Below are 27,231 nucleotides of genomic sequence, written 5' to 3' on the forward strand. Positions count from 1 at the left end.
TACCAGAGGTTATAACCACTACTTGTATATGGTATCGGGTGTGTCCATCTCCGGAAGATCTAATTGGCGTTATATGTTAAATTTTCAATAAATATCTCCGGAAGATCTAATTGGCGTTATATGTTAAATTTTCAATAAATATCTGGATGTGTATTTTTGATTATCGAAAGAGTTCCCATATTATTATGTCGTTTTATTTTCCTTCACTTTTGGCAGCCCCAAGTGAAAGTGATGACTATTGGTACTTGAGTTTTTTTGGCTGAAATCACTAATATAATTGTTACACTACAACAAAACTGGCATCAGACAACACTAGTCACACAACGGACGCTGGAAAAAGTGTTGGCCGAAACAAAGACACAACACTTTATTTTCGTCCTCGAAAAACTATTGTCTAACACCTACGACCTACAACGGTTAAAAAACTGTTGTCTAATAAATTTAATCAGACAACGGTCTCTTAACTGTGGTATTGTGTAATGATGCACGTTAGACAACTGTTTTTAGAGCCGATGTGTGAAGAAACTTCAGACAATATTCCGAGAAACCGTTGTTGTAATGAGACAAGTGTTTTATTTGTTGTGTTGTTTACGAAAAGATCAGACAAGGGTTCCATAGAGTGTTGTGTGACTGGGAAGCTAACATACAAGTGTTTTTGTTAGCATCGTATCATGGCCTTATAGACAAGCCTTTAGCTAGTAAAACGTTGTCTGACTGAATGACTTATAAGAAAATAAATGTACATAAAAGAGTGCAAACATTCAAAAGTCCTAACCAAAGTTACAAATATATATTCATTTTCTTAGTAGTCATAGGCTTTTCTAGCATTAGATCAAGTATTGATCAAGGAAATGCGAATTTTTAACTCATAAAAATGAAAGTTTATTATACAACGGTTTTCTTCCCATAAATCGTTGTGTCATTTTCAATGATACAACTTAGATGCTTATAAAAACCGTTGTGTATTAGACACTACAGGACAAAAAATACCTTTTTATAATAAGACAAAATTTATAATTAACAAGTAATGTTAAAAAAACATACAAAATAAATATAAAAAATTTAGATTTTTTTTATACTTGACTAATATTGTTAGTTCTCGACATCCGTACGGTTAGATCATCGAAAAAAATATTTAAAAATTAATATTATGCTCATCTTATACATAACAAAGATTCTATCCAGTACTTTATAAATTGTAAACATAAAACACATACTAATACTTACGTCCGAAGTACAAAATTGTCTTGGTATTACAAATGAACAATACATATTTGCATATATGCATAATATAAATATATTTTTTAATACAAAGAGTACAAAAACAAGAATTAATCAAGGAAATGCGAAATTTTAACTCATAAAAATGAAAATTTATTATACAACGGTTTCCTTCCCATAAACCGTTGTCTACACTACTTTTATACAACGGATTTTCCATGAAGCGTTGTTTGAGCATAATGTAGACAATGGATTCTGTTACAACGGTATAACTTCGGTAACAGTTGTGTCATTTTCAATTATACAACATAGGTGCGTAGAAAAACCATTGTCTGTTAGACACTACATGACAAAAAATACCTTTTTACAATAAGACAAAATTTACAATTGACTAGTATTGTTAAAAAAACTTACAAAATAAACATAAAAAAATTTGATTTTTTTTATACATGACTAATTTTGTTAGTTCTTGACATCCGTACGGTTAGATCATCAAAATAAATTTTTATAAATTAATACACAGTTAATCGTATACATAACAAAGATTCTATCCAGTACTTTCTAAATTGTAAACATAAAACACATACTAATACTCACGTCCGAATTACAAAATTATCTTTATAGTACAAATGAACAATAGATATTTGCATATATGCCTAATATAAATATATTTGTTAAGCCATGGAGTACGAAAACAAGAATTGATCCGGGAAATGCGAATTTTTTACTCTTAAAAATGATAATTTATTGTACAACGGTTTCCCTTCTATAAACCGTTGTCTACACTATTTTTATACAACATAGGTGCTTATAAAAACCGTTGTCTGTTAGACACTACAGGACAAAAAATACCTTTTCACAAATAAGACAAAATTTACAATTCACTAGTATTGTTAAAAAAACATACAAAATAAACATAAAATTTTTATATTTTTTTATACGTGACTAATATTGTTAGTTCTTGACATCCGTACGGTTAGATCATTGAAATAAATATTTATGAATTAATACACAACTAATTGAATACATAACAAAGATTATATCTACTACTTTTTAAATTGTAAACATAAAACACATACTAATACATGCGTCCGAAGTACAAAATTGTCTCGGTTTTACACATGAACAATACATATTTGCATATATACATAACATAAATATATTTTTTTAATACAAAGAGTGCAAAAACAAGAATTAATCAAGGAAATGCGAATTTTTAACTCATAAAAATTACCTTTTTTATAATAAGAAAAATTTTACGATTGACTAGTGTTGTTAAAAACCGTTGTCTGATGCTGTTTTTGTTGTAGTGTTATATTAAATTCTTGTGCTAAAACTTGTATGGTTTGCCCCGCCCGCGGCTTCAAACAGCCAACAAGGTAAGCTATTATACTCAGGGGACCGAAAAAGGTAACAAATGCATAAACGATTAGCTTTTCTTCTTTGCTGCATAGTTTTTTTTTTTTTGTCAGGTTCTTTGCTGCATAGTTAATAACAAATAACATGATCTCAAAAAAAAAAAAGAGGCGCGTACTATGAATGTAAAAATAACAATTTCAATACTCTTTTTCACTATAGAAAAACAAAATTATTGTGCTAGATCTTTGCCCGTGCCTTGCACGGGCTTTAAAGCTAGTTTTTTATTAATATGTGAAACTCCAATATATATTATTATACGATATATTATGAAAACACTATGTTTTGTAATGTTCATCTTATCCTACCAGAAAAATTACATCGCTAACAAAATTATATCAATTTTATTTTATAAACTCAAATAATTTAATTTATGAAACAACTCTATGAGATTCTTATCATGAGTTAGAATTCAAATAAATAAAGAGTTCATATTGATAAGTGGAATTGATGTGCAAGTAAGGGGTATAAAAAAATCTCAAAATAACTCCAAAAAGCACATGACATGTTTGATTTGATAGAACTGGTACATAAACAGGGGGACCATTATATTTATAAGCAAGTGACCAACAATAGTTTACTACTGATATTTTGTGATATTTTTTGTGATATTTTTTGAGACCTTTAACATTATTCTGTGAAGTGGTATACTACTGTTACTAGTTCTGAAACTTCAAACAAAGTAGGCGCAACATTGTAAGAGTGATTAATAAAGTTGAGAAACAGTGTGTACATTGAGCAGTATGACAATCAGGTTCAGCATATAATACAATCAGATTCACAATCAGGTTCACGAGAAACATGCTGCATTCCAAAAAGCCTTATTATCTTCTTCACTAAATAACAAGGCAAATACAGCATATAAATACAAGTTATAAGTACAAGTGTGGTATTAGATTCATAACCCAGTTGAGGAGAAACATGGCACACTTTGTAAGGCCTTCTCACCTTCTTCTCTTTGTTTTCTTTCTCTCATCACTCGAATCCATTCTTGCAACAAGACAAGAGGGGGAAGCTCTTGTGAAGTGGAAGAATAGCCTAGCCCCTTCTTCTTTTCTCCACTCTTGGTCACTCACCAATCTCGAAAATCTTTGTAAATGGACTGGCATTACTTGTAACTCTGCAGGTTCAGTCTCTGAGATTAACCTTTGTGAGAAACAACTTGATGGAATGCTGTCCGAGTTCGGTTTCACTTCATTTCCAAATCTCAAGAATCTCACCCTGGCAGACAACTTCTTCTCAGGTCCAATACCACCAGCCATTGAGAATTTAACACAGCTTCAATATCTTGATTTAAGCATGAATAGTCTTAATGGTCCCATTCCGTTCCAGGTTAGCCATCTTCAGAGCTTGCTCATCTTGAACCTGTCACAGAATGCATTGCAAGCTCCAAATTGGTCCCATTTCTCTCCCATGCCTTTCTTGCGCATCCTCGACCTTAGTTTTAATAATCTTGTGTCGAAATTCCCAGAATTTATATCCAATTCTCATAGCCTGACTCACCTTAACCTTTCAAATAACAAGTTTACTGGTCATCTTGTGCATAAATTTACCAATCTACAAAATCTTGAAACCCTCTACCTTCAGATCAATTCTTTTGAGGGGCCGTTTCCACCAGATATAGTCCAGCTTTCCAAATTAAAACGACTCTCCCTGTCATGTAACAAATTTTCAGGTTCAATTCCCAATGACGTAAGGTTGCTTTTTGGTCTTGAATCCCTAAATTTAGGCAACAATTCCTTTGAAGGACCGCTTCCACCAGATATATTCAAGCTTTCAAAGTTAAAACGACTTGTTCTTTGGAGTAATAAGTTTTCAGGTTCTGTTTCCAATGATATAGGTTTGCTTTCTGAGCTTGAAACCCTCCATCTTTACTCTAATTTTTTTGAGGGGCCACTTCCGCCAAATTTATTCAAGCTCTCCAAACTAAAAGATCTCACCCTGTCAAGTAACAAATTTTCAGGTTCAATTCACAATGATATAAGGTTACTTTGTGATCTTGAAGACCTATATTTAGCTAACAATTCCTTTGAAGGACCGCTTCCACCAGATATATTCAAGCTTTCAAGATTAAAATGTCTTTTTCTTTAGAGTAATAAGTTTTCAGGTTCTGTTTCCAATGATATAGGTTTGCTTTCTGAGCTTGAAAGCCTCGATCTTAACTCCAATTTTTTTGAGGGGCCGCTTCCGCCAAATGTATTCAAGCTCTCCAAACTAAAGATTCTTTCCCTTTATGAGAATAACTTTTCAGGTTTTATTTCTAAGGATATAGGTTTGCTTTCTGGACTTGAAACCCTCTATCTTGACTCTAATTTTTTTGAGGGTCCGCTTCCCCCACATATATTTAGGCTGTCCAAATTAAGAGATCTGGACCTCTCATACAGTAGAAATTTATTTGAAGGAAGTATTCCTATTGGACTGGGACTCTTGACTAACCTCAGGTACTTAGATCTATATTCCAATAATCTCAGTGGCTATATTCCATCTGACATTGGAAACCTGAAGCTACTAGAAGGTCTTATTCTCGGTTCTAATAAATTGACTGGACCAGTTTCAAAGATCATTTCTATTCTCACAAATCTTATATATCTTGATGTAAGTGATAATAGTCTTAGTGGAAATATTCAGAGTGACTTGTGGAAATATAACGATCATCCAACTTTGGAATACATCAATTTAAGTGGGAACCATTTTACGGGTATAGTTTTTCTCTATAGATCTTTTCCTTTTCTCATATGTAACTAAGCTGGTAATCTGATTATTGCAGTTTTACCAAAGTTTCAACAATCTTGACAGGTGAGCTTCCAACAACAATTTGCAATGTCACTTCCCTTTCAATTCTTGATTTGTCAAATAATGCGTTAAGTGGTGCACTTCCAAACTGTTTCGGGAATCTTGCTGATGGATTGCTTTACATTAATCTTGCTAATAATCAGTTTCGAGGAACAATACCAACTACTTTCTCCAGGAGTTGTCAGCTGACATATCTAAACATGGATAATAATGAGTTTGAAGGATTGGTGCCCCCATCTTTGGCGAACTGCAAGCACTTGAAAATTCTTGATATTGGCAATAATAAAATAGGTGGTACATTCCCGTCATGGCTTTATGTACTTGGAGAGCTAGAAGTCCTTGTCTTGCGATCAAATAAACTCTATGGTACAATAAGTGGAAGGAGCATAGAAGATCCCTTCCCCAAGTTGCGGATTGTGGATCTGTCCGAGAATCAATTCACAGGCCATTTGCCAATTCAATACTTTAAGAATATGAAATCAACTGATAATATGTATAATTATCTGAATTCCACAGGAGGAATATATTTCACTTATGAAGCAGCAGTCTCATTAACTGTGAAGGGAACAGAGTATGAAGTGACAAATAACCTTCATATTTACACAGCTATTGATCTGTCGTGCAACAAATTTCAGGGTGAAATTCCAAAAATTATTGGAGAGCTTAGATGGCTTGCATTGCTCAATTTATCGCATAATAGTCTGACAGGACATATCCCATCATTTCTGAGAAATATGAAAGAACTCCAATCTTTAGATTTGTCCTCAAATCAACTGACAGGGGCCATTCCACCTCAGTTAACTGCATTGACATTTCTAGAGGTCTTGAACCTCTCGGGAAACCATCTTAGTGGAGGGATTCCTCAGAAAGGACAGTTCAGCACATTCAACAATGATTCTTATATAGGAAACTCCGCGTTATGTGGATCACCTTTGACGAAGAGATGTGCAAACACAGCATCACCTCCACAACAAGTCGGAAATGGTGATGAAGATGATGCGGGAGATGAATTGAGATGGGAAGCAATCGTGATGGGATATGGATGTGGACTGATATGTGGATTGTCATCTGCGTACATTGTTCTCAAACTAGGAAGGCCTTGGTGGTTTGTGAGATATGTCGAAGTACTGCAACTGAAGTTGATGAAAAGATATGCTTGAAGAATGGTACTGGCCGATCAAGACGAACTTGAAAGCTGTTGTCCTTGTGGACATTTCTGAACCAGTAGTGTACTAGCTGCATAAGTATTTGGTATTATGTAATAATCCACATATTCAATATCACACTCTTCCTGTGAGGAAACAAATATGGAGAAACATTTCTATTTACAAAACTTTTACCATTATACACTCTTATAGTACTGGTTAATAGTTTGTTGTTCAGCCTAGTCCTAAACTGAAATTATCAGTTCTATGTGAGTATGCTTTCAAATAAGAATTAGGTGATCTGCCTAGTCCAAAACTACTCTAATACTATATCGCTGGTAGTCTTTCAGTTCATCCTATTGTATACAATAGTTTCTTCCTTTGACACAAAAATGTCTGCAGTCAGTGTCACCACCACAGGAAGTCGAAAATGGTGATGAAGATTGATTTGCGGATTGTCTTATGGGTACATTTTTTTCAAAAAAGGAAGGCCTTGGTGGTTTGTGAGATACATCGAAGTGCTGCAACTTAAGTTGATGTTACCAAGAATGAAAAATATTGTTCGACCAAGATCAACAACTTGAAAATGTGTTCTGAATCTGTAATAATATTAAAATATTAAAATATTATTCATTTAACAATATCGTCCAATCAATTTAATTGATTATCATTTAATCAATATATATAGATGGATATTAATTGTCTTCCCTAGCTCCAACCAATGATGAAATAACCTCCCTATAAATCTATTGAGTCAAAATTGCAAACAACACTTTCAAAACATAGGTGCCGAATAGTCCTTATTTTAAATTAATCAGAATTGAATATTTGATGGCGCTAAAAAAATCTGTTGAAATTAGCAGTTTATAAGGCATATAAATAGAAGTGTGCGTTACTTTAAGGATTCATGATCAAGTTGAGGAGAAATATGCACAGTATATAAAGCCTCATCATCTTTTTCTCTTTGTTTTCTTTCTCTCATTACTCCCATCCATTCTTACAACACTAGCTGAAACAAGACGAGAGGGAGAAGCTCTTGTGAAATGGAAGAATAGCCTAGCCCCTTCTTCTTTTCTCGACTCTTGGTCCCTCACCAATCTCGATAATCTTTGTAACTGGACTGGCATTACTTGTAACTCTGCAGGTTCAGTCTCTAAGATTAACCTTTTTGAGAAACAACTTGATGGAATGTTGTCCGAGTTTGGTTTCACCTCATTTCCACATCTCAACAATCTCACCCTTGCAGACAACTACTTCTCGGGTCCGATACCACCAGCCATTGAGAATTTAACACAGCTTCAATTTCTTGATTTGAGCAATAATTATCTAGATGGTCCCATTCCTTTCCAGGTTAGCAATCTTCAGAGGTTGCTCATCTTAAACCTGTCACAGAATGCATTGCAAGCTCCAAATTGGTCCCATTTCTCTCCCATGCCTTTTTTGCGCATCCTCAACCTCAGTAGCAATCCTCTAGCGTCGAAATTCCCAAATTTCATATCCAATTCTCATGGCCTGACTCACCTTAGCCTTAATTATAACGAGTTTACTGGTGATTTAGTACGTGAATCAATATTTGCCAATCTGCATAATCTTGAAGTCCTCGGTCTTGTTGACAATTCTTTTGAGGGGCCATTTCCCCCGGATATATTCAGGCTCTCCAAATTAAAACGTCTCTCCCTGTCAGGTAACAAATTTTCAGGTTCAGTTCCCAATGACATAAGGTTGCTTTGTGATCTTCAATCTCTATATTTAGCTAACAATTCCTTTGAAGGACCGCTTCCACCAAATATATTCAAGCTTGCAAAATTAAAAGATCTTGCTCTTTGGGGTAATAAGTTTTCAGGTTCTGTTTCCAATGATATAGGTTTGCTTTCTGTGCTTGAAATTCTCAATATTCACTCTAATTTTTTTGAGGGGCCCCTTCCGCCAAATATATTCAAGCTCTCCAAAATAAGGTTTCTTTACCTCGGGGGTAATAACTTTTCTGGTTCCGTTTCCAATGAGATAGGTTTGCTTTCTGAGCTTGAATCCCTATATCTTGGTTCTAATGTTTTTGAGGGGCCGCTTCCACCAAATATATTCAAGCTTTCCAAATTAAAATGGCTTGACCTCGCAGACAATAGAAATTTATTTGAAGGAAGTATTCCTATTGGACTGGGACTCTTGACTAACCTCAGCTACTTAGATCTAAGTTCCAGTAATCTCAGTGGCTATATTCCATCTGTCATTGCAAACCTGAAGCTACTAGTATTTCTTGATCTCAGTTCTAATCAATTGACTGGACCACTTTCGAAGATCGTTTCTAATCTCACAAATCTTATACTTCTTGGTGTGGATTATAATAGTCTTAGTGGAAATATTCAGAGTGATTTGTGGAAGAACTCTATATCCTTACGTTACATTGATTTTGAAAATAATTATTTTTCTGGAAACATTCCTGAGGAATATAACGATCATCCAACTTTGGAATACATCAATTTAAGTGGGAACTATTTTACAGGTATATTTTCTTAATATATCTTTTCCTTTTGTCATATATATGTAACTAAGCTAGTAATCTGATTATTGCAGTTTTACCAAAGTTTCAACAATCTTGACAGGTGAGCTTCCAACAACAATTTGCAATGTCACCTCCCTTTCGGTTCTTGTTTTGTCAAATAATAAATTAAGTGGTGCACTTCCAAACTGTTTCGGGAATCTTGCTGATGGATTGCTTTACATTAATCTTGCTAATAATCAGTTTCAAGGAACAATACCAACTACTTTCTCCAGGAGTTGTCAGTTGACATATCTAAACATGGTTAATAATGAGTTTGAAGGATTGATGCCCCCATCTTTAGCGAACTGTAAGCACTTGAAAATTCTTGATATAGGCAATAATAAAATAGGTGGTACATTTCCGTCATGGCTTTATGCACTTGGAGAGCTAGAAGTTCTTGTCTTGCGATCAAATAAACTCTATGGTACAATAAGTGGAAGGAGCATAGAAGATCCCTTCCCCAAGTTGCGGATTGTGGATCTGTCCAACAATCAATTCACAGGCCATTTGCCAATTCAATACTTTAAGAATATGAAATCAAATGATAATTTGTATCGTTATCTGAATTCCACAGGAGAAATATATATCTCTTATGAAGCAGCAGTCTCATTAACTGTGAAGGGAACAGAGTATGAAGTAGCAAAGAACCTTCATATTTACACAGCCATTGATCTGTCGTGCAACAAATTTCAGGGAGAAATTCCAAAGGTTACCGGAGAGCTTAGATGGCTTGCATTGCTCAATTTATCTCATAATAGTCTAACAGGACCTATCCCATCATTGCTGGGAAATATGAAAGAACTCCAATCTTTAGATTTGTCCTCAAATCAACTGACAGGGGCTATTCCACCTCAGCTAACTGCATTGACATTTCTAGAGGTCTTGAACCTCTCGGGAAACCATCTTAGTGGAGAGATTCCTCAGAAAGGACAGTTCAGCACATTCAACAATGATTCTTATCTAGGAAACTCCGCGTTATGTGGATCACCTTTGACGAAGAAATGTGGAAACACTGTATCACCTCCACAGGAAGTCGGAAATGGTGATGAAGATGATGCGGGTGATGAATGGACATGGGAAGCAATCGTGATGGGATATGGATGTGGACTGATATGTGGATTGTCATCTGCGTACATTGTTCTCAAACTAGGAAAGCCTTGGTGGTTTGTGAGATATATCGAAGTACTGCAACAGAAGTTGATGAAAAGATATGCATGAAGAAAGGTACTGGTAGATCAAGATGAAAAGATATGAAGAAGTATTTGGTATTATGTAATAATCCGTTTGGTCGGGACTCAAAATGATTTCTCTTGCTTCAGGGGTATTAATATTAACCTTGCTATCTTGTTCAATGTTAATGCAAATTAAAAAGAATATAAAAGCAAAAAATTTGCATCAAACACCTGTTGTACCAACATGCATCCATTAATTTGCTTTCATCTATTAAGTAACAATTTAAGAGCGCTTCCACTCTGTTTAAGCATGGAGATTACACAAAGAAGGCAAGTCCATGGATTAACACGTAGTCCACATCTATGCTACGAACAATTCACATTGATCTTATATCTGTTCAACAGTCTCCCGAAGATAGGCCATAAATGTCATCTGTGGCTCTTATGTTTGTCAGTAAAGGAGAATCTCTGATGCCTATAACCTGGTTTTCTTACAAGATGCCCAGGTTATCATGGCCATGCAGAAAAATGCCCAAAAATGAATAGCTCAGGTCTCCCCAAGCCTTCCAGGACTCATTCCAAGTCTTCGGAGGACCACTGCCTCCCCCTTTCAAAGATGTGATTGTAGCTCGAAAGTGATATAAATTATTTTCCCCACATTAAAAATAAAAAATCAGATTAAATTAATCAATAATAAATTAAGGATGAAATCCAAATTAATCCTAAATTTTGATAATATATAAAAATTATAATTATAAATTATATAACCAAATCAGAATTGAATTAACTTACTTGGCACTAGAATTGCTAAAGACAGTATAATAATTTAATTGATGAAAAGTCAAAGTCTTCTAATAAATCCATAAAGAATATGATAATATGAAAATTATAATTGAAAAATCAAAATCAATAGTGTATTGGAATAGTGTTCACACACTTATATATCAAAATTTGTGGTCCAAAAACTATAGCACAATATCCTAAATACATCACATTAAATAATAGCACAAAAATATTCAATAAATAATTGATTTCATTCATAAATTTGTTATTTTAAAAACTAATAATTTGGTTGATGTTAACCTATATTTTATATATAATTTCGTCTTATTTTATTTTACTAGAAACAATATTTTTATAATATTTATTACATTAAATATATTAAAAGATATAATTTTATTAAAAAAATTGAATAAAATTAAAAGGATAAGTCTCGGCCTCTCCAAGTCTACAAGACTCATTTCAAGTCCACCGAGGGCCTCAACCATTGAGAGATGTGAAAGTAGCTTGAGAGTGATATAAATTAATTAAATTAGTTAATAATGAATCAAGACTAATCATGAATTATGATAATAATTAAATAAATTATAAAATTAAATTATACGAATAACACTAAACCTTAGTTACTTTATTGGTAAAATAAATATAATATAATAATTAAATTGATGAAAAATCAAAATCATCTAATAAATTCACAAAAAATATATGATCATTAGTATATTATATTAGTATCCACACACTTATATTTCAAATCTATCCTCCAAAATTATCATCTCGATAAACTAGCCGCATAAAATAAAAATTTAACGATATTAGATATTTAGCTATTTTCATTATATAATTTTTCCACACTAAATAACAAAATATCTTTATCAAATTATTATTTATGAATTAAATATTCAAGTTATAATTCCAGCATGCAGCGTATAAATAGAAGTGTGCAGTATGATATCAGATTCATAACCCAGTTGAGGAGAAACATGGCACACTCTGCAAAGCCTTCTCACCTTCTTCTCTTTGTTTTCTTTCTCTCATCACTTGAATCCATTCTTGCAACAACACAAGAGGGAGAAGCTCTTGTGAAATGGAAGAATAGCCTAGCCCCTTCTTCTTTTCTCGACTCTTGGTCACTCACCAATCTCGATGATCTTTGTAACTGGACTGGCATCACTTGTAACTCTGCAGGTTCAGTCTCTCAGATCAACCTTTTCGAAAAACAACTTGATGGAATGCTGTCCGAGTTTGGTTTCACTTCATTTCCGAATCTCAACAATCTCACCCTCGCATACAACTTCTTCTCGGGTCCGATACCACCGGCCATTGAGAATTTAACACAGCTTCGGTATCTTGATTTAAGCTTTAATTCTCTCCATGGTCCCATTCCGTTCCAGGTTAGCCATCTTCAGAGCTTGCTCATCTTAAACCTGTCACAGAATGCATTGCAAGCTCCAAATTGGTCCCATTTCTCTCCCATGCCTTTTTTGCGCATCCTCAACCTCATTAGCAATCCTCTTGCGTCGAAATTCCCAAATTTTATATCCAACTCTCATAGCCTGACTCACCTTAGCCTTAATTTTAATGAGTTTACTGGTGATTTAGTACGTGAATCAGTATTTGCCAATCTGCATAATCTTGAATTGCTCAGTCTCGTTGAAAATTCTTTTGAGGGGCCATTTCCGCCGGATATATTCAGGCTTTCCAAATTAAAACATCTTCACCTGTCAAGTAACAAATTTTCAGGTTCAATTTCCAATGACATAAGGTTGCTTTGTGATCTTGAATCCCTATATTTAGGCAACAATTCCTTCGAAGGACCCCTTCCATCAAATATATTCAAGCTTTCAAAATTAAAAAATCTTGTTATTGGGAGTAATAAGTTTTCGGGTTCTGTTTCCAACGATATAGGTTTGCTTTCTGAGCTTGAAAGCCTCTATCTTGACTCCAATTTTTTTGAGGGGCCGCTTCCGTCAAATATATTCAAGCTCTCCAAATTAAGGATTCTTTCCCTTTGGCATAATAACTTTTCAGGTTCTATTTCTAAGGATATAGGTTTGCTTTCTGGACTTGAAACCCTCTTTCTTGACTCTAATTTTTTTGAGGGTCCGCTTCCCCCGCATATATTTAGGCTCTCCAAATTAAGAGATCTGGGTCTCTCAGACAATAGAAATTTATTTGAAGGGAGTATTCCTATTGGACTGGGACTCTTGACTAACCTCAGGTACTTAGATCTATATTCCAATAATCTCGGTGGTTATATTCCATCTGACATTGGAAACCTGAAGCTACTAGAAGTTCTTGATCTCAGTTCTAATCAATTGACTGGACCGCTTTTAAAGATTGTTTCTAATCTCACAAATCTTATGTTTCTTGATGTAAGACAAAATAGTCTTAGTGGAAATATTCAGAGTGACTTGTGGAAATATAACGATCATCCAACTTTGGAATTCATCAATTTAAGTGGGAACCATTTTACGGGTATAGTTTTTCTCTATAAATCTTTTCTTTTGTCATATGTAACTAAGCTAGTAATCTGATTAATTGCAGTTTTACCAAAGTTTCAACAATCTTGACAGGTGAGCTTCCAACAACAATTTGCAATGTCACTTCCCTTTCAATTCTTGATTTGTCAAATAATGGATTAAGTGGTGCACTTCCAAACTGTTTCGGGAATCTTGCAGATAGATTGCTTTTCATTAATCTTGCTAATAATCAGTTTCGAGGAACAATACCAACTACTTTATCCAAAAGTTGTCAGCTGACATGTCTAAACATGGATAATAATGAGTTTGAAGGATTGTTACCCCCATCTTTGGCGAACTGTAAGCACTTGAGAATTCTTGATATTGGCAACAATAAAATAGGTGGCACATTTCCGTCATTGCTTTATGTACTTGGAGAGCTAGAAGTCCTTGTCTTGCGATCAAATAAACTCTGCGGTACAATAAGTGCAAGGAGCATAGAAGATCCCTTCCCCAAGTTGCGGATTGTGGATCTGTCCAACAATCAGTTCACAGGCCATTTGCCAATTCAATACTTCAAGAATATGAAATCAACTGATAATTTGTATTGGTATCGTATTTCCACAGGAGAATTATTTTTCCAATATGAAGCAGCAGTCTCATTAACTGTGAAGGGAAGAGAGTATGAAGTAGCAAATAACCTTCATATTTACACAGCCATTGATCTGTCGTGCAACAAATTTCAGGGAGAAATTCCAACGGTTACTGGAGAGCTTAGATGGCTTGCATTGCTCAATTTATCTCATAATAGTCTAACAGGACCTATCCCATCATTGCTGAGAAATATGAAAGAACTCCAATCTTTAGATTTGTCCTCGAATCAACTGACAGGGGCTATTCCACCTCAGTTATCTGCATTGACATTTCTAGAGGTCTTGAACCTCTCGAAAAACCATCTTAGTGGAGAGATTCCTCAGAAAGGACAGTTCAGCACATTCAACAATGATTCTTATCTAGGAAACTCCGCGTTATGTGGATCACCTTTGACGAAGAAATGTGCAAACACAGCATCACCTCCACAAGAAGTCGGAAATGGTGATGAAGATGATGCTGGAGATGAATTGACATGGGAAGCAATCGTGATGGGATATGGATGTGGACTGATATGTGGTTTGTGAGATATATCGAAGTACTGCAACAGAAGTTGATGAAAAGATATGCATGAAGAATGATACTGGCCGATCAAGACGAACTTGAAAGTTTGTTGTCCTTGTGGACATTTCAGCTGAACCAGTAGTGTACTATTCTCTTTGTGACTGCATAAGTATTTTGTATTGTGTAATGTTCTGTTTGGGCTTAAATCATAATGATTTTTCTTGCTTCAGGGGTATTAATATAAAACTTGGTATTGTGTACTAGCTGTAATATTCCGTTTAATCAATGTTAATACCTGTAATTTTATGCTCCTGACTGCATCATGCAGCTCTCATATTATCTTCATATGTGTATTTATTTGGATATTGAAGTTGCATGGACATATGGATATGTGTTAACGGGGATTGCTCCCAAGTCTTGGACGGACTCTTTCCAAGTCTTCCGAGATCCTATTGGTTCAAATTAGTCCAATTTGAACTGCCATCAAATGCAACTCTGTAGGTTCTGTCTCTGAGATTCCGGACCAGGTAAGCCATCTTCAAACATTGCGGACCTTAAACCTGTAGGATAATCAACTTGGAAGCTCCAAACTGGTCCGCTTTTTCCCCTATGCCTTCTCTGACAAACCTCTGTCTCAATAATAATAATCTTTCGTCGAAATTCCAAGACTTCATATTAAATTGTGGTAACCTGACTTACTTTGATCTTTCATTAAATATGTTAACAGGTAATTTGGTTCCTTCATCAATTTTTAGAAATTTGTATAATCTTGAATTCCTTTATCTTTCTAGCAATTATTTTGAGGGGCCTTTCCCGCCAAGTGTATTCAAACTTTCCAAATTGAGAGTTCTTTCCCTATCATTTAATAACTTTTCAGGTTCTATTCCAGATGATATAGGAATGCTTGGTGATATGGAATTGCTCTATCTTAGAAGTAATTCTTTTGAGGGGGCATTTCCACCAAATATATTAAAACTTTCGAAATTAAGAGTTCTTTCCCTATCATATAATAGATTGTCAGGTTCTATTTCCATATGATATAGGAATGCTTCGTGTTTTGGAATCCCTTTTTTTAGTAGCAGTTCTTTTAATGGCCCACTTCCACCAAATTTATATAAATTTTCTAAATTAAAAGTTTTTTCCCTATCATTAATAACTTTTCGGGTTCTATTCGAAATGAAACAGGGATGCTTCATGATTTAGAGTCCCTCTATCTTAATGAAAATTCTTTTGAGGGGCCGTTTCCACCAAATATATTCAACCTTTCCAAATTAAAAGTTCTTAATTACCTCTCAAATAATTCCTTTTCAGGTTCAGTTCCTAATGATATAAGTGTGCTTCGTGATCTTGAGATACTTGATTTGTCCTCTAATTCTTTTGAAGGAATTATCCCATTGGAGCTTGGGTTCTTGAATAACCTGAGCTATTATTATATCTTGATTCCAATCAATTGACTGGACCGCTTTTGAAGAACATTTATAATCTCAGTAGTTTTTTGTGTTGGCTTGAATGGATCATTCCATTGCCTCCAAAACTCATTCGATTCATGTCAACCAAACAGAGCATTAATTACTAGCTACTGGCGGAAATGCATTAGCCTAAATCTTCCTGGTGCATTGTTAGCCGTATTTCTTAACTGCTGTGATTGCAAATTCAGTTGCAGATTGTTCATACAGTAGAAACTCTTTAAATTAATACTCGGTAAATTAATAAACTCTCTAAAATAATAAATTTGTCCGGTCCCGACTTGGGCCAATGTAAAAAATTGAAAAACTTGATAAAATAATAAGATAATAATTTTTCGGGAGATCCCTTTATAATTTTCGGTCCCAATAAAATCATAAATTAATAATTCACAGAAACTGAAAAAAATATATTATACTCTATTAAAATATATTACATTTACTATACAGTACTTCAAAAGTCATTATTGATTTCTTATACATTTGAACACAGTAGTTACTAATTTAAGTTGTCATTATTGATTTCCAACAAATATGAACAGAGTAGTTACTAATTTACATTGAGTCTCAAAGTTCGCTGTAAGTTAATTCTATGAGGTATAGACTAATTTGTCTTTTTGTTTGGTATGTACGGTGTAATCGGTTAAAAACTCTTTAAATTAATAATTATTAATTTATCGATAAATTAATAATTCTCTAAATTAATAAATTTCTCCGATCCCGACATTATTAATTTATAGAGTTTTTACTGTGTATATATATATATATATAGAGTCTAGAGAGATCCGACATAACCTTAGCCTCTGATAAACAGCTTCCTTTCACAGTTATGCCTATTCACCTATTTTCTCATTTGAAATTAGTGTACTCTCTCCGTCCCATTTTAACTGCTTTTGACTTTTTTACACGTATTTTAAGATATTAAAAAAATCACATCTAAACATAATAATTTTTTATAAAATTTATATCAAATAAAAGTTTAGAACCTAAACTTTTATTTGATATAAGAATTGAATTAATTTATTGGGTGTAGATATTGTATTTTTACATCTTAATATACGTGCTAAAAAGTCAAACATCAGTTAAAATGGGACAGAGGGAGTATTAAAGTTCGACTTTAAGAAAATATATAGTTTTGTTAAACAAAAATTCCAAAAGGTTTGGTACGTTTTGAGCTGGGACTTTGAAATTGTTTGTCATTAAAGATGAAGATTCACTTTTTAAGTTATATTAATATGTAGTGGTAGATTGGTAGTTTTTCTTTATTGCTACTTTCCTTGTGCGTTCTTTATATTGATTTATTATTTAATTCGTAAAGTGTTGCGAACGACATTCCTGCAAAAGTAAAATCAGTGGAATTTGTTTGATAGTATGATGAATATTTAAAGGGGTTAATTATCAAGTTGGTCACTGAAGTGGGCTTAATGTATCAAGTTGGTCACTGAAGTGGGCTTAATGTATCAAGTTGGTCACTGAACTCAAAACGGTATTAAGATAGTCACTGAAGTGGCCATAAATATCAAACAGATACTTTGAAATATGAGTTCAAGTAGTAAAAATATTATTTATAAAATTTTACACATTATTTTTAAATGTTACCACAACCAACTAAAAGGTTATGACTTCTAGTATTTAAATTAATATATTTATATTTTATCAAGTTTATTTAGTATTTATATTTTATTTTATAGTTATTTTCTTTGTTTTAATTAAAGAAAACAAAGGAACATCATTCTGCAGGTTCTACATAAGCTGTTAGCCTCCCGGGCCCTGTGTGAAACCATAAGCTTCTCTGGTGCACATCGAAATCATTCAGCTGGTTCTACATTCAGCTCACCCACAGGAACATCATTCTGCAGGTACTCTTTTATCTGTACTTTCTTATATTGTATGCCAGTATATTTTATATCGACAAACTGCACAATACACCTCGATCTCATATTATTGACAGGCACTACAAGAGAACGCAGTTTTACCAATGGAAATTGCTAAGGGAAATTAGTCCGTTGGTAGTTCCCAACGGATTTGTAATGATTTAACTAGTCAATATTCTCGCAATCAATTCGTAACAAACTACCAACGCTAATTTACCAACAGTATGTTCCGTTAGGAAGAAAAAACTCGTAACGGAATAATAACACACTACCAAGAAAGTAACAACGGACTAGCCACGATTTAAGTCTTTTGGTAAATTCTAACCATTCCGTTACTAATTGGTTAGTAGTTGTAGTTGACAATTAATACATATCAACTACCATTTCTAATCAATGTATATATCAACCTACCTTTTTCTTGTTGTAATTAATTATTCTTAGCCAGTCAAAAGCTTTGGAACAGATAACATCTCTTTCTCATCCATATTTCAGAAAACACAAATTTTCATTGTGCGTCTCTTACTCACTGGAACTGATCGATCGACAAAGTGTTCATATTTTTTGAACTCAACTGGAAATGAGTTGATGCCTGCAGTCAACACAACTCTGTATATAAAGATGGGGAAGCTTTTTGGATCATCTTAAAAGTAGACCAGCAATCATCCATGTTTTCGTATACATAAGCTCCGCCAAACACCTTGTTCTTCACATGAGTTTCGATAGCTCTGTTTTCAATATTTGAGGAGCAGTTCGAGCTAGCTTGATGGAGTAGATATTGTGCTCTGTTTTCCAACTCTTACTCGTAGTGTTTTTCAACTCACTGCAGTACACTCTCTCTTCCAGCAAATTGGTATAGGCGCGACAAATTGGCTCTGCGACATCTGCTCTGCTTCAGAGATAGATTTTTAGACTACCTTTAGTGTCTGGCTATCTACTTGATTTATTAGTTCTATCTTTGATATCGTCTTTAAGTTGTTTTGTGAATGCATGTAATTTGCTCTTATTGATTGAATCCTGGTGTATAACGAATTGTGTCATATTGTGTCATATAGGAGGCTTTGGTGCATTTATTTTTTATGAGTAATCTTTCTTCATAATTTTTGTCTAGCAGTTGGCTCTGTTTTTATTTGATCAAAGTTTTTGTTTGACTGGTATTGTAACTATGTCTAGGAAACCTTTGCAAATCTTTGCGAGCAGCAGAAGGAATCTGGCCAACCTGTGGATAAAAATGCATTATTTCTTAATGCAGTTGGAGGTCCAGACAAGCGGAATAGGGTATATGGAGTTGGTTCATCACAAAGCAACTTCTATCGATCTGCAACTATGCCTTGCACTTCAACTGTTGATGAAGAAAATGAGCAGTTGAAGAACAAATTGGCAGAGATGAATGAGCGTATGAAAGCAATGGAGTATCAGATGGCCAAGTTCATTCAGGCAGTCCGAGATCCCCAGGACCTTGATTTAGACAGTGAAAATGATGATAATTAGGATCTATATATATTAGTAACTGCTTATGACTTATTTCTTTTGCATATGACACTAACTGGGCATGGCAGGATAGTATTGTTGGTATATATGGATCAGGACTCACCCCAGTAGCACTGGTAGCTATTAGGTTCTAATATTTTTGGTTGGTATGGTTGGTTTAGTAGCAATGTTGATCTGGTTGAATATCGACATTTTGAATATATATTATATAATGAAATGTTGGGATTATTATATATTTCTTTGTTGCTATATTTTGTTGTTTGTTGCTGCTGGGATTATTATGGTTTGTATGGTTTATATAATGAATGTTGGCAAAGTGTTGGGAATTTGATACTAAAGTGGTTGGCAATGTGTTGGGTTTATATATTGAATGTTGTTGGTAAAGTGTTGGGAATTTGATACTAAAATGGTTGGCAATGTGTTAGTGTTATGACTGTGTGATGCAATTAAATTCTGTTGGTAAAGTGTTAGTATGTGTGCACTACTAAATGCCAACAGAATTTCGTTAGTACTTCTGTTACTAAATCTGCCAACAGAATTCTGTTACTAAATGTACCAACCACATTTTGTTGAGAAACCGTTGGTATTAATACTAACCAAATATTTGGTTGGCATACTCGTTGTAATATTGTTGTCGAAAAAATTTAAAATCTGTTATTAATTTGTCAGTAGTCCGTTGGTAAATTTAGCAACGAATGTGTTCCGTTGGCATGAACTTCCCGACGGGCTATATGCCAACCCTCTGTTTTCATTATCATTCCGTTGGCAACGTGATTTACCAACGGAAATCCCTATCCTGCCAACGGAATTTCCGTCGTTATATATGAATTTTCTTGTAGTGAGGTGAGCTCCTCTCATAATGCTCACAGGCGAACTCCTGCTTATATACTTTGTTATGTCATTGATGATCGATAGACTTGAAAAAAAATTATGACAAAGATTCATAAAATATCTACTTCCATCCTAATTCAGTATTCAATATTATTCATTCCGTATCATCATCCTATATATCAATTCTAATAGTTCTTTAAATCAGTACAAATATTGTTTAAATACCTGGATGATGGTTGTCTTTCCGCGAACCAATCATGAAATTACCTCTGTATAAATCCATCGGAAATAAGACAGTTAATATCCCAATCGAATACACCCCGTGAGTTGTCAAACTCCTCGAAACGCATTAATCACTTTAGAAAATTTGTTCCACTGGCGCTAGTCAGTCCCAGAGTTGGTGGTGGGTGCTTCTGGGCTTTCGAAAAGCACCCATTTACTCCATTGTTTAGAGAAGTAAAACCCCACCTTCCGCTCATTTGATTGATCAGCTGAATTAGGCAGAGTTTACATGGTCATGATCATAGTCTCCCATATATCCCTGATACGCACATTATAGTGGATTTATCTTTATCAGTGATTTCTGTGGAGATGCATAATCATTATAAGCTCCAATATAAAATTTTAAAGTTGGTATGGGAATTTGTGTTGATAATTTGCGCAATGTTAACAGGGATTGCTCCCAAGTCTTGGACGGACTCTTTCAAAGTCTTCTCAGGACCCATCCGCACACTAATTTGTCTACCAACTAAAAAATCAACAATATGTTACTCCCTCCGTTTTTCTTAAACGAGGTTAAAATTTTTGACACAAGATGGGTTGAGAGTATAATAAAATTAAAATTTTTGTGAATAATTTTTTATTTATTTAGAAAGATAATCTTGAAAATAATATTATTAACTAAGTTAAATCACTTAAAAGTGTATGTCCAAAAATTAAAGCGGCATATAAAAAAAAGGGAGGGAGCATATACTAACTGTTTCCATAACAGTTTACAAGTATAAGTTATACTCCCTCTCTATTTTTTTATATGACGGTTTGTTTTTGAGCACACATTTTTAAGTGTTTTGAACAGATAGTTAAAAGAGGTTTTCTCATAAATACCTAAGTCTAAAATTATTTTTGCGAAAATATTATATCTTTTTTAAATATTTTGTAAAAATACCAAACTTTGTAAATATTTACAAAAATACGGTATGCAACCCGTTGCAACCACATGCAACCTTACTTGCAACCATATTTGCAACCCCTGCGGGGTCAATTAACTGAAATTGCATCTGGTTGCGTTTAGTTGCAGACCGTATTTTTGCAAATATTTTCTAAAAAGTTAGTATATTTGCAATTTTTTAAAAAATATAAGAAAATCGCAAAAATACTTAGAAAAAATGGTATTTTTGATAAATTCCCTAGTTAAAATTTTATCTTCTAATTTTTTTAAAAGAAAGTAAAATCGCAAAAAAAAGAAGAAGTAGAAAGCTGGTATTTTTGATAAATTTCCAAATATTTAATCAAGAACAATAACTTTTACTATCCAATCAACTCATTTAAATATGTGTGTCAAAAATCAAAATATCATATAAAAAATAGATGGATATATAATTTTTTAATAGACTATACTCCCTCTATTCCAAAATAAGTGTCAGCTGTGACATTTTGCAAAAGTAGCTGGGGGTAATAACAAAACCTTAGTCAAAGCAAAGACAGCAGGCATAAGGCATAAGGAATTCCACAGGACCATTATATATCTCTTATGAAGCAGCAGTCTCATTAACTATGAAGGGAACAGAGTATGAAGTAGCAAAGAACCTTCATATTTACACAGCCATTGATATGTCGTGCAACGAATTTCAGGGGGAAATTCCAAAGGTTACTGGAGAGCTTAGATGGCTTGCATTGCTCAACTTATCTCATAATAGTCTAATAGGACCTATCCCTTCATTGCTGAGAAATATGAAAGAACTCCAATCTTTAGATTTGTCCTCAAATCAACTGACAGGGGCTATTCCACCTCAGTTAACTGCATTGACGTTACTTTTCTCTTTATATCCTTTCCTTTTGTATGTACCTATGCTAATTATCTGATTATCAAAATTATAACAAAGCTTCAAGATTTTTAACAGGTGAGAGCTTCCACTAAAAATTTGCAAAGTCACTTCCCTTTCGCGTCTCATTATGTCAGATAATGGGTCAAGTGGTGCACTTCCACAGTGTTTGGGGAACCTTTCTTTGCTTGGTTTCAATAATCTTGCTAATAATCAATTTCAAGGACCAATACCAACGACTGTCCAAGACTTGTCTGTGCATATCTAAACATCCATAACAATCACTTTGAAGGTTTGTTGCTCCAATCTTTGGCAAACTGTAAACACTTACAAATTCTTGATATTGGAAACAACAAAATAGGTGGTACATTTCCGTCATGGCTATTTACTGTTGGAGAGCTAGATGTCCTAGTTAGGGCGGTAATTCGACTAGAGCAAGCCGAGTTTTGAGCGGAGCCAAATTCGAGCCAAGTTTAATCGAGTCGAGCCGAGTCCGCTCGTTTAGCTAATCGAGCCTAAAACTTTGCCCGAACTCGACTCGTTTAATTTCACGAGTCGAGTCGAGCCAGCTCGTTTAGCTAAATGAGCTGGTTTTAACGAGTCGAGCGAGCGAGCTCGTATAATTTTAACTTAATCGAGCCTAAATCTCTACCCGAACTATTGGCTCGTGTAATTTCGCGAGTAGAATCGAGCCGGCTCCTTTTATTAAAGAAGCCGAAATTTTTGCCTGGATTTGGCTCGTTTAACAAGCCGATCTGAGCCTAGTTAAATGAGTTCGAGCTCGCGAGCTGCGAGCTCGCCTGACAGCTCTAGTCCTAGTCTTGCGATCAAATAGGGTCCACGGTATAGAAAGTGGAAGGAGCACAAGGCATCCATTCCCCAAGGCTATTTACCAATTCAGTACTTCGACTTCGAGGATACAAAATCCTCGTACAATTGACAGGTGAACTCCTGCATATGTTCTGAACTATTACGTGCTATATTATGCAAGCTTTTTACAACTTTCATCAAAATTTTCAAACATTTCTGAATATGTATTTTCAAAGAATTCTCGGGCACTCTTAAGGCCTATAATTATTGCAATTCTCACGTTATGGACCACTATGTATTTTACAAGCACGACGAATCATGTGGTCATTATGGACTCCCCAAGCCTTCGAGGACTCATTCCAGGTTTTAGGAGGACCACTGCCTAGCTCACCCTTTGGGAGTGATGTAAATTATTTTCCAGACACTAACAATAAATAATCAGATTAATCAATACAAAATTAAGGATATAAAATCAGAATAAATCCTAAACTTTGAATATACAAAAAAAATTATAATTGTAAATTATACAATCAAATTAAAATCGAATTAACTTCCCTCACACTTAAATTTATAACGATCAAATCAAAATCGAATTAACTTTCCTAATACTAAAATTTAATTGCAATATTATTAGATATAGAGAATATAATAATTTTTTTGCCACTCAACCTATTGTGATTTTAGAAATTTACCACCCAACAATTTTTTTTTCTTTTACTCACTAATGTTAGGTTTGGATGTGTTTTTAACCATCAACTAAGGTTTGGATTTGATTACTAGCATTATGATAATTTTTTGTCACTAAACTTATTATGTCTTTAGAAACTAACAACTCAACTATAATTTTTTTAATTTAACTCGCTAATGTTAGGTTCAGCTTTTTTTTATTTTTGTTACTGAAGTTAGGTTCGGATTTGATTATTAGCATTACATTCATTCTGTGTAGCATTATTAAAATATGGTGGTAGTCTGTAATATTTTGATGATCTGATATAAGTCTGTATCCTTATATATAGTACTTTTTTATGTCCCCATTACATGCATTTTATGGCTTTTAAAAGAAGTAGTTTCATAAATAATTTTATTTTTTTCTTTCGAATTAAAATTCAGAGTTTGAATTTTACACAAAAAATCGCAAGAATAAGTTATGAAACTATAAGAATCTTAAAATACGTGCTAAACAGTAGAAAAAACTGTAAACTAGAGAAAGGTACATAGGGAGTAATAATAACATAAAATGATGCACAATCATCGAATTAAGTTTTCCTCTCTATTTATTTATCTTAAAAATTATAATAAGATAAATTTATTAAAATTTATGACATAAATTTAAGAAAGATCTTAGACTAAGTGGCAAAAATTTAGTTGGACGGTAAGTTTCGAAAAACACAATAAATTGAGTGGCAAAAAAATCTATTTTCCCAATAATCAAAGTGACGAAATATCAAAGTCATCAAGTCCCCAAAAAAAATATGACCATTAGTATATCGGAATAATATTCACACATTTATATACGAGAATATATGGTCCACAAGTTAGTGCACAATGTCCAAGAATCTTTATTAAATTGCTCCCTCCATCATTTTAAGTGTCCTGTTTGACTGTTGAATGGTCAAATTGACCAAATTTTGACTGAGATTTACACATATAATATAATTTTTAAAAATGAAAAAAATTATGTCATTATAAAATACATACAATATACTATAAAATGTAATTTTTAGTTTTTTAAAATAATAAAGAATTTGTTCTTTATGCTTGGTCAAAAATTAATCAATTTGACCGTTGAAAATAAAAACAGGACAGTTGAAATGGGATGGAGGGAGTATTATTTATGGGTCGAATATTTTAAGTGATATTTCAAATAACACGGCAAGCATGCAGCATATAAAAAAGAGTGTGCAGTATGGTATTGCATTCATAACCCACTTGAGGAGAAATATGGCACACTTCCTAAAGCCTTCTCACCTTCTTCTCTTTGTTTTCTTTCTCTCGTTACTTCAATCCATTCTACCAACAAGACCGGAGGGAGAAAAGTCAAAGTCCTCTAATAAATTAGAATTGAATTAATTTACGTGGCACTGAAATTGATAAAGGCAATATAGTAAATCAAATTGGAGAAAAGTCAAAGTCCTCTAATAAATCCATAAAGAATATGATAATCAAAACCACGAAAATTATAATTGAAAAATCAAAATCATCCTTCACAAAAAAATATATGATCATTAGTGTATTGGAATAGTGCTCACACACTTATATATTAAAATTTGTGTTCCAAAAACTATGGCACAATATCCTAAATACACCACATTAAATATTAGTTCAAAAACATTCAATATATATAATTTTTTCATTCATAATTTTGTTATTATTTAAAAATAATAATCTGGTTGCTGTTAACCTATATTTTAATATATAATTATATTATTTTCATTTTGTTTTATGTATCTAGAAACAATATTTTGGAATATTTATAACGTTAATTATATTAAAAGATATAATTTTTTTTAAAAATTAAACAAAATTAGGAGGATAACTTTATGTCTCTTCAAGTCCACACGACTCATTTCAAGTCTGCGGAAGAACACTGCCTCAACCTTTGAGGATGGGAAAGTAGCTTGAGAGCGACATAAATTTTTTTCCTGACAATAAAATTTAATATCTGAAATAAGTTAAATTAAACTAATTTTTTTTAAACAATTAAATTAAACTAGTTAATAATAAATTAAAAATATATAAAATCAAAACTAATTATGAATTATGATAATAATTAAATAAATTATAATTAAGCTATATAAATCAACTCCAAATGACACCAATAGCACTAAACCTTAGTTACTTTAATATTGATAATTAAATATAATATAATAATCAGATTGATGAAAAATCAAAATCATCTAATAAATTCACAAAAAATATAGAGGTAATTGCATATCACACCCTCTAACTATCATTTAAAAACGATATTGTACCTATACTTTGAGAAACTCAACTCGCACCCTTTATTTTCACTGTTCAAGCCCGAGATGCACCCTCTGTCGTTAACTTCCGTTAACTTTGTGCACTCCGTTAAGTCACTATACATGTAATTGCAATTCGGACCCCCTAACTTACGATTAAAAATGATATTGTACCCATACGCACATCTTTCGTTGAATTCCGTTAACTTCCGTTAAAATATCATTTTTAAACGTAAGTTAGGGGGTCCAAATTGCAATTACATGTATAGTGACTTAACGGAGTGCACAGAGTTAACGGAAGTTAACGGCAGAGAGTGCATCTCGGGCTTGAATAGTAAAGATAAAGAGTGCGAGTTGAGTTTCTCAAAGTATGAGTACAATATCGTTTTTGAATGATAGTTAGGGGGTGCGATATGCAATTACCTCAAAAATATATGATCATTAGTATATTATATTAGTATCCACACACTTTTTTTTTGAGAATGAGTATCCACACACTTATATCTCAAAATCTATCCTCCAAAATTATCATCTCTATAGGCTAGCCACATAAAATAAAAAATTAAAGATATTAGATATTTAGTTATTTTCATTATATAATTTTTCCACGCAAAATAACAAAATATCTTTATCAACTTATTATTTATGAGTTAAATATTCAAGTTATATAATTCGGGCATGCTGGGTATAAACGCCTAATTTCCGGGATCTGGGAGTAGTTGGCGGGGTATGAGAGAGCAGGCTATTCCGGGCTCTAAGTCAGTTTTTGATTTATTTATGACTTTATGTCGGATTCTGATTTTTACACAAACAGAAATTTTTCAGCTTAAAGTTAAAAACAACCTTAAGCTCTGGTTTTAAACCTCTGAGTTTGGTTTCACTTCATTTACAAACCTCAACAATTTCACCATCAAACACAATGACTTCTCCAATCTCCGGTCCAGTACCACCAGCCATTGAGAATTTGGCACAACTTCAATTCCATACCAGGTTAGTCGTCTTCGAAGATTACACGTCTTAGACCTGTCAAATACAAATTTCAATCTCCAAACTGGTCCGATTTATCTTCTATGCTTTTTGTTG

At 33.6% G+C, this 27,231-nt stretch overlaps 1 protein-coding gene across 1 annotated transcript; it reads left to right on the top strand.

Moving 5' to 3' along the window:
* Positions 1 to 12,010: 12,010 nt before the first annotated feature.
* On the top strand, positions 12,011 to 14,909 carry LOC108210543 (receptor-like protein 9DC3). Its single transcript, XM_064090261.1, has 2 exons — positions 12,011 to 13,541; positions 13,640 to 14,909. Exons 1-2 carry the CDS (start codon positions 12,047 to 12,049, stop codon positions 14,701 to 14,703), a joined length of 2,559 nt encoding a protein of 852 aa, XP_063946331.1. The 5' UTR covers positions 12,011 to 12,046; the 3' UTR covers positions 14,704 to 14,909.
* The last annotated feature ends 12,322 nt before the right edge of the window (positions 14,910 to 27,231 follow it).

The sequence above is a fragment of the Daucus carota genome, chromosome 3 (genome assembly GCF_001625215.2).
Source record: "Daucus carota subsp. sativus chromosome 3, DH1 v3.0, whole genome shotgun sequence".
In the NCBI taxonomy this organism is placed as follows: Eukaryota; Viridiplantae; Streptophyta; class Magnoliopsida; order Apiales; family Apiaceae; genus Daucus; species Daucus carota.